Consider the following 15,087-nt stretch of genomic DNA (forward strand, 5'->3'; position numbering starts at 1 on the left):
ACCTGCACCCATATCAAGAGTCAGACGTTCAATTGACTGAGCTATCCAGGTGTCCCATGACAAATTTATTTTAACTTTAAAAAGTAATTAAATCCAGAGTGAAACAATTAAGTGTGCAGGTCAAGTAATTCATTCAGATTCTTGAGGCAGTGCAAATTTAAATGTGGGAAGTTACATAAAGCATATATTCATTGTGAAAGAAATACTCTAGTACAATGTTTGTTTATTTCACGTACTACGTATTTGTTGACTAACCAGACACTGGGGATATAATGGTAAACAGACAGAAGTTCCCTGTCCTCATGGGGAAGCAGTGCCAAATAAGTACAGAAATTAATGTTAAATTGTGATGGGTGTTAATAAAAGAAATAAACAGCTAAGATGCAGCATGAGGAAAGTTTTACTAGAATAATCCTTTTAGAAAGAAATTTGTCATCGTCTTTCAGTAGACTTTAAAATGTTTAATATTTGTTAATTAGGTAATCCCATGTCTAGTAATCTGCACTGTGAAAATGATAAATATGGAAAAAAAAGTTTAAATGTTTAAGAGTATTCCTTGTAATCATTGTTAGTAAGGGTGACTAATGGGTAGACAATCCAAATGTCCAATATCCAATAGTAAAAAATCATACATAGAAGAATATATACAATATGATTTTGTTATAAAGGCAAAGAGATGAATTAGTAATAGAAAATACTTCATAGAAACTTTAATAAAGGGGAAAATATTTTATGAAAAAATGTGGACACATTGTATGTTTAATAGGAATAAAACTGCAGGGGGAAAAAGGATGCAGAGTAATGGATTAGTGAGAAATAACAAAATCTTAACAGTAGTTGCTTTAGTTAGTAGGATTATAAGAATATTTTAATGATGGTCCCTTATCACCAGCGTTGTCAAGCTCACTCCTTCTCCCAGAGGAAATCACCATAAACCATTTGGTTTTTGTCTTTTCTGAATTTTACCTGCACATTTGCATGTAAATATTTATACATACAGTTTAATTTTAAATGTTAATGGAATCATAGCATATATACCATAATGATATCACACCATATATCTTGGAACTTGTATTTCTTGCTTGTTTTGTTTTGTTTTTTGGTTAATGTGTCTAAGTGTTCTTTTTTGTTGTTGTTGTTCATTTATTTTTTTAATTTACATCCAAGTTAGTTAGCATATAGTGCAACAATGATTTCAGGAGTAGATTCCTTAATGTCCCTAACTCATTTAGCCCATCCCCCCTCCAGTAACCCTCTGTTTGTTCTCCATATTTATGAGTTTCTTATGTTTTTGCCCCCCTCCCTGTTTTTATATTATTTTTGTTTCCCTTCCCTTATGTTCATCTGTTTTGTATCTTAAAGTCCTCATATGAGTGAAGTCATATGATACTTGTCTTTCTCTAATTTTGCTTAGCATAATACCCTCTAGTTCCATCCACGTGAGGTGTTCTTTTCATATAAGTTTATTTTTGTGAGAGCTCAGTTATTCTATAATAGGGATATAAAATAATTTATTTATCATTTATTAGACTATTCTCCTTAGTTTATAGTTCTTGTTGAAAATACCACTGTGAATATCATTGTTCATGTGTTCATTTATTAAGTATTTTTTGAACCCCTTTGTGTGCCAGGCACTTTTCTATATGCTAGGAATTCAGTAGTGAACAAAATAGACACAAACCTCACACTCAGAGAGTTAACATTTAAGTATATATCTCTTTGTACATGAGCAGAAATTGTCGTAGAGTTGGTAACTGAAGGTCAAAGCATCCTGAATTTTGATAGCACCACCAGCTTGCTTTCAAAAGGCTTTAGTTTTCTCTCCCACTACAGCTATAAGATCACATTTTCTTTTGTATCACTTTCTTTTTTCCCTGTTGGTGCTGTTTAAAAATATAAAAATAAGGGGAAACTTGAAGAATGTTCCTTCTGGGAAGGCAGATGCTTTTACTTATTTGAAATGGAATTACCAATTGATCAGAATAAAGTTACCCCAGGGAAACAGAATAGAGGCTAAAACCAGACTAATAGCTGTATAGATGCAATTAAGTTGGAAACAGAGGAGCAGTCAATTTTTGATACTGAAATAATTTGTACTCTCTATGGGAAAAATATATTGGAATTTAAATGTGGAAGGCAAAACTTGAAAACTTTTAGAAGGCAATATAAGAGCACACATATCCCTGACATTAGGCTAGGGAAGTTCTTAAAAGACATGAAAAATACAAACAATAAAGGAAAAGATTGATAAAATGGAGACATTAAAATATAATGTATTTTTACTAAACACTTTTAAAAGAACTCAAAAGTTAAGTCACAAAACTATGACAAATTGCAGTATATATGTCAAGGGATTAATTTCTGCAGTATTTAAGAACTCCTAGTTTTTATTGAAAACAAGATAAATATTAATAGAATAATGGGCAAAAAGGATGAATGGGCATTTCACAGAAAAAAAGCTAAGACATACAATAAAAATATAAAAAGATGCCCAGCCTCGCTCAAGAAGATGCCAGTTAAAACCAAAAGGAGTTAAGAGCACCTGAGTGGCTCAGTCGGTTAAGTGTACGACTTCAGCTTAGGTCATGATCTCATGGTTTGTGGGTTTGAGGCCTGCGTCAGGCTCTGTGCTGACAACTCAGAGCCTGGAGCCTGCTTCGGATTCTGTGTCTCTCTCTTTTTCTCTCCCTCCCCTGCTCGTGCTGTGTCTCTCTCTGTCTTTCAAAAATAAAGAAACGTAACAAAAAACAAAAAACCAAGGAGTTACCAAAACAATCTACAGATTGACTGTAATCCCTAACAAAATATCAATAACACTTCACAGAACTAGAACTGATAATCCTAAAATTTGTATGGAACCACAGAAGACCTCAAATAGCCAAAGCAATCTTGAGGAAGAACAAAACTGTATCACAATCCCTAATTTCAAACTATATTGCAAAGCTGTAGTAATCAAAACAGTATGGTACTGACACATAAATACACATAGATCAATGGAATAGGATAAAAAGCCCATGCATACAAACCCACACTTCTGTGGTCAATTAATCTATGACAAAGGAGGCTCGAATATACAGTAGAGAAAAGAGTCTTTTCAGTAGTGTTGTGAAAACTGGACAGCTATATGCAAATGAATGAAACAACGACTTTCTTACACCATACACAAAAATAAACTCAAAGTGAGTTAAAGATCTAAATGTGAGATCTGAAACCATAACATTGATAAAAGAAAAAACAGGCAGTAAAATCTTGGACAGCGGCCTTAGCAACATATTTGTGGATGTTTCCTTCAGGCAAGGGAAACAAAAGCAGTAAGAAACTATTGGGACTATACCAAAATAAAAAGCTTTTGCACAGCAAAGGAGACCATCAACAAAACAAAAAGCCAACCTAGTGAATGGGAGAAAATATTTGCAAATGACATATCTAATAAGGGTTAATATCCAGAATACATAAAGAACTTATACAACTTAGTACCGAAAAAAACAATTCAGTTAAAAAATGGACAGAGGACCTGAATAGACCTTTTTCCAAAGAAGACATACAAATGGCCAACAGCCACGTGAAGAAATTCTCAAATCACTATCAGGGAAATGAAAAAATCAAAACCACAATGAGAAATCACCTTACACCAGTCAGAATGGCTAGTATCAAAAAGACAAGATAGAGTGAATGTTGGTGAGCATGTAGAGAAAAGGAAATTCCCAAGCACTGTTGGTGGGAATGTAAATTGGTGCAACCACTGCGGAAAACAGTGGTTAAAATTAAAAATTTGTTATTTAATTTTAATTCCTCAAAAAATTAAAAATAGAAATATGATCCAGTAATTCCACTGCTGGGTATTTATCCAAAGAAAATGAAAACACAGATTCAAAAAGATCTATGCACCCCTATGTATATGCAGCATTATTTACAGTAGCCTAATTATGGAAATAGCCCTAGTGTCCACCGATATAGATGAATGGTTAAGAATTGGTACACACACACACACACACACACACACACACACACACACGATGGAATACTACTCAGCCATAAAAAATGAAATCTTGTCATTTGCAACAACATGGATGGATCTAGAGGGTATAATGTTAAATGAAATAAGACAAAGACAAATACCATATGATTTCACTCATAAGTGAAATTTAAGAAACAAAACAAATGGGGAAAGAAAAAAGAAGCCAAGAAACAGACTCCTAACTACAGAGAACTGGTTACCAGAGAGGATGTGGGTGGGGGCTGGGTGAAATAGGTGAAGGAGATTGAGTACACTTACCTTGATGAGTACTGAGTAATGTATAGAATTGTTGAATCATTATATTGTACACCTGAAACTAATAGAACACTGTGTGTTGACTATACTGGACTTAAGACAAGAAAAATATTATAGGGACATGTAGACATTTGGTAGAACTATAAAGCAAGGGAATGATTTCACACAAATTTCAGGGTGGTTGTAACCTTTGAGGGGAAAGTAGGAGGATATGTGGTACAATGGTAATGTGGAAGTTGTGTTTCTTAAACTGGGTGGTGAGTACAGGAATGTTTTATTTTATTATTCTTTTAGTTGACCTTCCTTTTATGTTTGTATGAGAGGTTTTGTAATTTCGAAAATCAGCCAACAGCTAAATCACTTTAACATAATTCCTTTATTTCTATTAGTCTTAGCCTTTCCATAATACTGGGCATTTAACATTCAATAAATTCTATTTCATAAAAATCTAATCAATTATGTCTTTAAGACTTTCAGTTAATGATAAAACCTTAATTCTGTTTCTTGTACAAGTCTGATGTGGTAGTCATTTTCATTTTAAATTAGAAATTTAGCGGCGCCTGGGTGGCTCAGTTGGTTAAGCATCGAACTCTTGATTTTGGCTGAGGTCACGTTCTCTAGGTTGTGGAATTAAGTCCCGCCTCAGGCTCTGTGCTGAGTGTGGGGTCTGCTTAGGATTCTTTTTCCCTCTTCCTCTGCCACTATCCTGCTTGACCTCTCTTTTGCGTGCATTCTCTTTCAAAAAAATAAATAACTTAGAAATTTATTTTTTATGTATATTCAGTTTTCATTTGAATTTTGAAATTTTGGTTATAAATACTTGAAAGAGTATTTTTGCTTTGAAGAGTCTTTTAACATTTTAACAAATGTTAAAAGTAGTTCAGCCTTGATAATTTTTATTTTTCCTGGCAGCTAGCATTGGATATGTGGAGGAAATTGATGGTTGAACCACTTCAGACCATCCTTATCCGAATGCTGCTCCGAGAAATAAAAAAGTGAGTACTGATACTTATCTTCTTGAGTCAATTCTAATTTGCTGTTTGAAATGGTTTCAAATAGTGTACCGTTGCATGGGTGTTGACTAGACATAGGCCATGTGTTACTTAAACGAGCCTCATTTTCCATCTAAATGGCAATGTTTTAAATTGTTTCATAATTTTTTTTGGCAGGTCTTTGGTCCAATATACTTAATAAATAAATAAATCCCTGAAGGAAGTGACCTATCATTTGTTGTTGCAAGCCTGGTACCCTCTTGGATTTTCCAGGGCAGTGCTGAATTGTTTGAACATGTTCTGTCAGTTTAAATCCTGATGAGGGTAACCTACCTATTCAAGAAAACAGATTTTTCTAGGTAGTTGGTTACCTCTTAGCCCTAGTGTTAAATCAGTAACTTGCCTATTAATGTGAGGTTAGTTTATGGGAAAATGGCTTCTCATTTTACTCAGGACCCAGTGTTTTGGACTTTACCTAATTGCTTTGTGAATAGAATTGGAGACAAAGTAAGTTTTCCCGTGGAGTCCAGAATAGAACATCCTTGCATCCATTCTGGCCTAAAAGATTCTTACTAGGCTTCAGCTTTGGGGAACCTAAAGCACTATAAGTCACTCATACAGATGTGTATATAATAAATATCAGGTTATTGGAACTGATATTGTAGGAATTATCTAGACCAGTGAATTGCAACGTGATAACGGCCACTCCATCTGAAAATGCTTTCTCTAAAGAATACCCAAATATGGAGCTTTTTATGTGAGGGAAAAAAAAGGAAAGCATTGTTCTTTCTGTGAGCTCCTACTGGGAAATAAGGGACTTAAAAACAAAAAACTAAAGAAAAACATAAAGCCACGAAAAAGGGTAATGGAATATTTTAAAATTTATTGATAATGCTAAGTAGAAAGTAGATGGTAGCAATTAATAACTTGGTTTTAAAAACCTGTCGCTTCCCTTTTAATTATTCCATTTTTTCTAAAGGTAGTGAGGAGAGAAAAGGCAATACTAAAGCAGTAGGGTGGAACAATTTTTTTCTTCTCTTTTCTCTACTAAACTATAATTAAAAGAATACTCCCAACAATATTTATAGGTTCTAACATAATTTATTTTTCTATTAAACATTAACTTTTTTCTTAACTTGGAATTCAGTTATTTTACATTGAAAGTTTATTGAAAATATTGTTAAAATTTTCTGAATGTTAGTTTTTTGAAATGTCTCTTTTAATGTTTGTCCCAACCTAGTAAATTTTCTTAAGTGTGATTGTTAGCTTGTTAAAAATGAATTTGATGGAAGATTTTAAGAAATTTTCTAACTGTATAAGAAAAATAATGCAAGTATATGATATTCTGGAAAAGATGCATAGATTATTTGGTTAGAGATATTAGGCCAACTGTTCTTAGTTTTGTTGTTATAATCAGCTTCCATTAAAGTATTATTTGACATGCCCTACTAATACCTCATTTATTTTTCATGTGTACTCTATTAGGTCGGTGTTATCCCACCTTTTACAGCTAAGTAAGCTAAGGCATAATAATAATAACAATAATGGGGCACGTGGGTGGCTCAGTTGGTTGAGTGTCTGACTCTTGATTTTGGCTCAGGTCATGAGCCCAGGGTCATGGGATCAAGCCCTGAATCCGGCTCTGTAGTGAGCATGGAGCCTGCTTAGGATTCTCTCTTTCTGCTCATCTCCCCTGCTTGCACCCTCTCTTGCTCTCTAAAATAATAAATAATAAATCAGTAAATAGTAACGACAACAAATAATAAATATGGGAGCTCTGTGCCAAGAAGTGTTCTAAAAGCTTTACTGGCATTATCCCATTAATCCTCACCACGCTGGGATGTTGGTACTATTTCCATTTCCATTTTACAAATGAAGACATCAGTGGTGGCACTCTAAGAAGACTAATTTGACTCCAGCCCCTATTTTCTTTTTTTTTTTTTTCTTTTCAGCTCCTATCTCCAACTTACCAACTCTATATCCATTAAGCCTGTCTTTTTAATTCACATAATATTTCTTTCATTCCCAGTTCCAATATTTTAGCTTTTATATACATTTGAGTTTTATAGTGCTTTGAGTATTCTAGTATTTTCACACATAGTACTTTGTATGATCTTAAGGTGGCAGTTTTATTTATAAGTAAATAAATTGAACTTTGAATAGAGAGAAACGACTTCTTGAATTTGATATAGCTAAGGAAAGAGAGTCCATGCCTAGAAACTTCCAGTTTGGGTCTTTCTACTATGTTGCTTTAGTATTGTTAGTATTGTTTAGTATTGTTTCCACTATGTTGCTTTACCCATTGTTGTTTGAAATAATATGGCCAGATATCATAACTTCCATTACATGGACAAGTGGCTGTGTTAAATATTTCCCCATTGATAAACCTGTCTGAACAGGATGTGAAGGTGAATATTATCATAGACTCATTTACAAATGGGGAAAATGAGGCTTGCGAAGGCAATCACCTTACTCAGGTCACATAACTAGTACATGGCAGAATGAGAATTAGGATTTAAGGCTAACAGAGAGGTATTTTATTATATGTACCTACAACTTCTTTTTGGAAAGAGCTCCACTAAACTTACAGTTTAGCAGAGCATATTACAAATTTGATTTCCTATCAGCTTATTTAGTTTCCTTTCCTGTAATCACCCCTGCGTTCCTAGGAATTTTCTACAAGTGTCTAAAGAATAGGGGTGCCTGGGTGGTTCAGTCGGTTAAGCATCCGACTTCGGCTCAGGTCATGATCTCGCGGTCCGTGAGTTCGAGCCCCACGTAGGGCTCTGTGCTGACAGCTCAGAGCCTGTAGCCTGTTTCAGATTCTGTGTTTCCCTCTCTCTCTGACCCTCCCCCGTTCATGCTCTGTCTCTCTGTGTCTCAAAAATAAACATTAAAAAAAAAAAAAAATTACTGTGAACTAATGGTTTCTTAAATCTGGCCAGTGAAAAGTTTACACAAGGGATATTTAAAAGTATTGTTCTACAAAAAAATTATAAAATATGTTGATTGTACACAATTAAAAATATATAGAAAGTTAAAAAAAAATTAGAAGGCCTTCATTTTTCCCCTAATACTTTCAATACTGTTATTTAAAGCAAATCACTATTAAGGATATAAAGTATTTTCTGAAAAAATTCTCTATGCATTTAAGATTGTGTGTACATTTGTTTATATGGATGTGCATATGTATATATCTACATACGTATAAATACTACATACAGTATTGCACACACATATGTACATGCAATGGGGGAATTTACAGAAGTATTACGAATACCTAATAATATATTCTTAGAAATTAGAATAGATTAGTGGTTGGTATGAGTCTATAAGTATGAGGAAGTTGCTTTATGATGATACAGTAGATGTATATTTTGAATATGGTGGTAGTAACATGAATCTAGGTATGTGATAAAATTTCATAGAATTACATAAATACAAATATACACAAGTGATTATGTGTTAAAGCTGGCAAAATCTGAATAAGGTCTATAGGTTGTATCAATGTTGATTTCCTGATTTTGACATTGTGCCATAGTTACGTAAGATGTTACCATTGGAGAAAATTGGGTGAACATGTCCAGGACTGCTTTTGTTATGTTTGCAGCTTCCTGTGAATCTGTAATTATTTCAAAATTAAAAAAATTTTTTTTAAGTTTAAATGGCACATAATATGTGAATATCCCTGTTTTCTTCCTTTCAGCTGTAACTTCTCTTCATAAGTAACTACTGAGAATAGTTTGATTGTACTTAAATATTTGTTTATTTAAGTACAGTGGTTATATTTATTTTTTGTGGAAACTTTATATTCCTTTAGGAAGATGATGAAAGCTTTAGAGCCTCCCCACATAAAAATACTCAATATGCATATGCACACAAAACTTTATGTACGTTTTAGAAGGTTTATGGATTCCTAGGATCAGAATTGCTGCCTTAGCATTTATATGGCAGATTTCTTTTTCTCTAAGAGAATCATTTGGCAGATTGCAATCTGAAATAAGTCTCTATGCTTAATGTTTGTTGAATTGGAAAAGTTTTTATTTATTCTGACATTATAATTCAGCAGCAAAACAATCATGACTTTAGTATCCTTTCTGTTGCATAATCAGAAACAAAGACAAGAGTTTAAGTGACAAATGAGAAAAAAATTTTAACTTTATAGCTCCTTTTTTTTAAGTTTATTTATTTTGAGAGAAAGAGAGAGAGAGCATGAGCAGGGGAGGGGCAGAGAAAGAAGGAGAGAGAAAATCCCAAACAGGCTGTGTGCTGCCTGAGCTTGGGCTTGGTCTCATAAACCGTGAGATCAAGACCTGAACCAAAACCAGGAGTTCAACGCTTAACTGACTGAGCCACCAAGGCTCCCTGCTCCTTTTTTTTTTTTTTTTTTTAATTCTTCCTACTTTCTGTTCTGACATCATGCCTCTGTTAGATACCAAAGTTTTCCTACAAGTGTGGTTCCATATCAGGGCTCTGTTCCATTTGTTTGTCTATCTTTGGCCCATATCTCACTCTGTTCATTATTATAGCATAATAAGTCTTGATATCTGGTCAGACAGACTTGCCCTCCATAAGCTAGAAGTGTTCTTGCTGTTATTCGGCCCTTTACTTTTTCATAAGGCCCTTTACTTTTTTTTTAAATTTTTTTAACGTTTATTTATTTATTTATTTATTTATATTTATTTATTTATTTATTTATTTATTTATTTTAACGTTTATTTATTATTGAGAGACAGAGAGAGACAGAGTGTGAGCAGGGGAGGGGCAGAGAGAGAGGGAGACACAAAATCGGAAGCAGGTTCCAGGCTCTGAGCTGGCAGCACAGAGCCCAATGCAGGGCTCAAATTCACAAACTGAGATCATGACCTGAGCTGAAGTCAGACATTTAACTGACTGAGCCACCCAGGTGACCCCCTTTACTTTTTTTTTTCGCACAGATCCTGGTCATATTTTGTAAAGGTGATTATAAGTTGCCTAGAATAAATTTTTTGTAGGATTGAAATTCAATTGAATATATAAGTTCATTTGGAGGGAATTTACATCTTTACTGTATTAAATCTTCCTATTCATGAACATATCTGCTATTTTTAATGCCTTCTTTAATGTCTCCTAAGTTTTTATAAATATATCTATAAAGGTTCTTCACTCCTTTGATTTATTTCAGGATACTTGGTATTTTCTGATACTGTTAGAAAAAATTTGTTCTGTGTAATTATGCATTCTATTTGTTTTCTGCTAGTATATTGAAATACAACAGGCTCTTTAATATATAAATCTTAACATTTAGCCTCCATGTTAACTTCTGTCATTTGTAGCTTCTTTTCCCAAAAAAAGGTCATTTCTAATAATTTGTGCTCATTTTTGTGCTTTCTATGTCAGCTATCATAATCTGTAAACGATAGTTTTGTTTCCCTTGTGTGTGTGTGTGTGTGTGTGTGTGTGTGTGTGTGTGTGTGTTTGCGCACGCGCACACATGCACTTGCCTGTGCACACACAACACCTCATTGGCTAGGACCTCCACAGCAGTGTTGAAGAGGAGTGATGGATAATGAGCATCTTTGTCTCACCCCTGATTTTAAAGGTTACATATGTAACATTTCCCTATTTAAAATGATGCTTCCTTTCGCTTTTTATTAGATACTCTTAATCAGAATGATGAAGTTAATTTGAATTTGGTGTTGGATTGTATAAAATGACTTCTGATTCTATTGAGAGATAAAGTTTTTTTTTTTCTATTAATCTTTTAGTGTGGTGGGTTACATTTATGAATTTTCTTTTTTTTTTTTTTAAATTTTTTTTAACATTTATTTATTTTTGAGAGAGAGACAGAGCATGAACGGGGGAGGGTCAGAGAGAGAGGGAGACACAGAATCTGAAACAGGCTCCAGGCTCTGAGCTGTCAGCACAGAGCCCGACGCGGGGCTCGAACTCACGGACCGCGAGATCATGACCTGAGCCGAAGTCGGACGCTTAACCGACTGAGCCACCCAGGCGTCCCTGAATTTTCTAATATTAAACTATCCTCATATAACTAGAATAAAACCCAGGTTGGTTGTTGTCTATAATAATTTTATAACATGGCTGCATTTGATTTGCTAATACTTTGTTTAGAATTTTGAATCTATATCCATGAGTGGAATGGGCCTATAATTATTCTTTCTCATAATGTCTTTGTCTGGGTTTAGTATTAGGCTCATTCTTGTAGGTTGAATTAGGAACTATTCCATCTTTTTCTTTTGAGTAGATGAGTTTCTGTAAAATTTTTCAGTGTTTAGTCAAACTCCCTGCAAAACCATCTGCATCTAGGGTTTCTTTGTAAGGAGAATTTTTTTTTTTTTGCACATTCACAAAATAACCTTTTGCCTTTATTTTATTTTGAAGTATAGCTGACATGTTAGTTTCCGATGTACAAAATAGTGATTTGACAATTCTGTACATTACTCGGCACTCATCACGATTAAGTGTGGTCACCATCTGTAACCATACATTATTACATTATCATTGACCGTATGGAAAGTATGCTGTACTTTCCATCTCCGTGACTTATTTATTTTATAACTGGAAGTTTATGTCTCTTACTCCCCCACCTATTTCGCCTATCTCCCCTATTCACCTCCCCTCTGACATCCACCAGTTCTCTGTATTTAAGAGTCTGAATTTTTTGTTGTTACTTGTTTTGTTTTACAGATTTTACCTATAAATGAAATCATGTGGCATTTGTCTTTTTCTGTCTGACTTATTTCATTTAGCATAATACCCTTTAGGTCCATTCATGTTCTCACAAATGGCAAGATCTCATTTTTTTTTTTTTATGTCTGAGTAATATTCCACTGTATATATACACCACATCTTCTTTATCCATTCATCTATCAGTAGCTACTTGGGTTGCTTCCATATTTTGGCTACTGCAAATAATGTTGTATATACATAGGGGTGCCCATATCTTTTTGAATGTGTGTTTTCATTTTCTTTGAGTAAATACTCAGCAGTGGAATTACTGGATTATATGATATTTCTATTTTTAACTTTTTGAGGAACATCCATACTGTTTTCCACAGTGGTTGTACCAATTTACATTACCACCAATAGTGCATGGGGATTCCCTTTTCTCCGTATCTTCACTAATACTTGCTATTTCTTGTCTTTTTGATACTAACCATTCTGACTCATGTGAGGTGATATCTCATTGTGGTTTTGATTTTCATTTTCCTGATGATTGGTGACTTGAGAATCTCTTCATGTGTCTGTTAGCCATTTGTACATCTTCTTTGGAAAAAATGTCTATTCAAATCCTCTGCCTGTTTTTTTAATTGGATTTTTTGGGTTTTTTGGTGTTGAGTTGTAGAAGTTCTTGATGTATTCTAGATACCATCCTTTCTTGGATATATCATTTGCAAATACTTCTCCCATTCACTGGGTTGCCTTTTTGTTCTGTTGATGGTCTCCTTTGCTGTGCAAAAGCTTTTTATTTTGGTGTTGTCCCAATAGTTTCTTACTGCTTTTGTTTCCCTTGGCTGAGGATACATATCCATAAATATATTGTTAACACTGATACCACCTGTGTTTTCTTTTAGGAGTTTCATCATTTCAGGTCTCATATTTAAGTCTTTTTTTTTTTTTAAGAATTTTTTAAATGTTTATTTTATATTTGAGAGACAGAGAGACAGAGCACGAGTGGGAGACAGAGAGAGAGGGAGACACAGAATCCAAAGCAGGCTCCAGGTTCTGAGCTGGCAGCACAGAGCCTGACGTAGGGCTCAAACTCATGAACTGTGAGCCAAAGAGTCAGATGCTTAGCCAACTGAGCCATCCAGGCGCCTCTCACATTTAGGTCTTTAAGCCATTTTGATTTTATTCTTGTGTATGGTAAAAGAAACTGGTCCCAGTTTCATTTATTTGCATGTAGCTGTCCAGTTTTCCCAACACCATTTATTGAAGACACCATCTTTTCCCCATTGTATATTCTAGCCTCCTTTGTCATAGATAAATTGACCATAGAAGCATGGGCTCTCTATTGTGTTCTATTGCCCTATATGGCTGTTTTTGTACCATACTATTTGGATTACTACAGCTTTGTAGTATATCTTGAAATCTGGGATTGTGATACCTCCAGCTTTGTTCTTTCTCAAGATCGCTCTGACTATTCGAGGTTTTTTGTGGTTCCATACAAATTTTAGGATTCTTATTCTAGTTCTGTGAAAACTGCTATTGGTATTTTGGTAGTGATTGCATTGAATTGGTAGATTCCTTTTGGGTAGTATGGACGTTTTAACAGTAGTGATTTATTCAATCCATGAACATTGTTTGTGTCATTTTCAGTTCTTTTCATCAATATCTTACAGTTTTCAGAGTATAGGTTTTTCACCTTGGTTAATTTATTTCTAGATATCTTATACTTTTTGATATAGTTACAAGTAGAAATTTTAAAAAATTTCTTGGGGCGCCTGGTTGGCTCAGTTGGTTAAATAAGCATCCAACTTCTGCTCAGGTCATGATCTCACGGTCCATGAGTTTGAGCCCCGCGTCAGGGTTGTTGGGGTCAGTGCTGACAGCTCAGAGCCTGGAGCTTGCTTCAGATTTTGTGTTTCCCTCTCTTTGTCTCTGCATCCCCCACCCCCTCTCTCGCACTCTGTCTTTCTCTGTCAAAAATAAACTTCAAAAAAAAATGTAAATTTCTTTCTGTGTTATTAGTGTATACAAAACACATTTCTGTATATTAATTTTGTATCCTGCAAGCCTACTAAATTCATTTATTAGTTCTAATAGTTTTTTGGTGGGATTTTTAGTTTCTGTATATAGTATCATATCATCTGCAAATAGTGACCGTTTTACTTCTTTCTTACCAATCTGGATGCCTTTTATTTCTTTGTTGTGTGTGATTGCTGCAGCTAGGACTTTCAGTGCTATGTTGAATGAAAGTTGTGAGAGTAGACATTTTTGTCTTGTTCCTAATCTGCAAATAGTGACAATTTTACTTCTTTCTTACCAATTGGGATGCCTTTTATTTCTTTTTCTTGTTTGATTGCTGCAGCTAGGACTTCAGTGCTATGTTGAATGAAAGTTGTAAGAGTGGACATTTTTATCTTGTTCCTGATCTTAGAAGAAAAGCTTTCAGGTTTTCACCATTGAATATGATGTTAGCTGTGGGTTTTTCATATATGGCCTTTATTATACTGAGGTATGTTTTCTCTAAATCACTTTGTCGGGTTTTTTGTTTTTTTATTACTAAATGCTTATTAATTTATTTTTGAGAGAGAGAGACAGCAGAGGAGGGGCAGAGAGGGGAGAGAGAGAGAATCCCAAGCAGGCTCCATGCTGTCAGCACAGAGCCCAATGTGGGGCTAGAACCTACGAACTGTGAGATCATGACCTGAGCTGAAATCAAAGAGTCTGACGCTTAACCTACTGAGCCACTCAGTTGCCCCTGTCGGGAGCTTTTATCATGAATGGATGTTGTATTTTGTCAGATGCTTTTTCTCTATCTGTTGAGATGATCATATAGTTTTTATCCTTCCTCTTGTTAATATAAGGTATCACATCGATTGATTCATGAATACTGAACCATTCTTGCATCTCTGGAATAAATCCTACTTGATTGTGTTGAATGGTCCTTTTAATGCATTGTTGAATGTGGTTTGCTAATACTTTGTTGAGGATATTTGCATCTGTGTTAATCAGGGATATTAGACTGTAGTTTTTGTTTTGTTCTTTTGTTTTTGTTTTTGTTTTGTTTTTTAGTGATTGTCTTGGTTTGATGTTAGGGTAATGCTGACTTTGTAGAATGAATTTGGAGTGTTCCCTCCTCTTCTATTTCTTGGAATA

General features: G+C 34.5%; 1 protein-coding gene across 6 annotated transcripts in view; it reads left to right on the forward strand.

Moving 5' to 3' along the window:
* The window catches only part of CUL2 (cullin 2), a 156,687-nt gene that overhangs the window by 98,582 nt on the left and 43,018 nt on the right, over window positions 1-15,087 (forward strand). For all 6 annotated transcript variants that reach the window (XM_058744302.1, XM_058744299.1, XM_058744300.1 and 3 more), the window contains one exon: window positions 5,186-5,268. In XM_058744302.1, coding sequence (XP_058600285.1) covers window positions 5,186-5,268 — 83 coding nt within the window. The remainder of the gene's footprint in view (window positions 1-5,185; window positions 5,269-15,087) is intronic.

Source organism: Neofelis nebulosa, chromosome 8, assembly GCF_028018385.1.
Source record: "Neofelis nebulosa isolate mNeoNeb1 chromosome 8, mNeoNeb1.pri, whole genome shotgun sequence".
Classification (NCBI taxonomy): domain Eukaryota; kingdom Metazoa; phylum Chordata; class Mammalia; order Carnivora; family Felidae; genus Neofelis; species Neofelis nebulosa.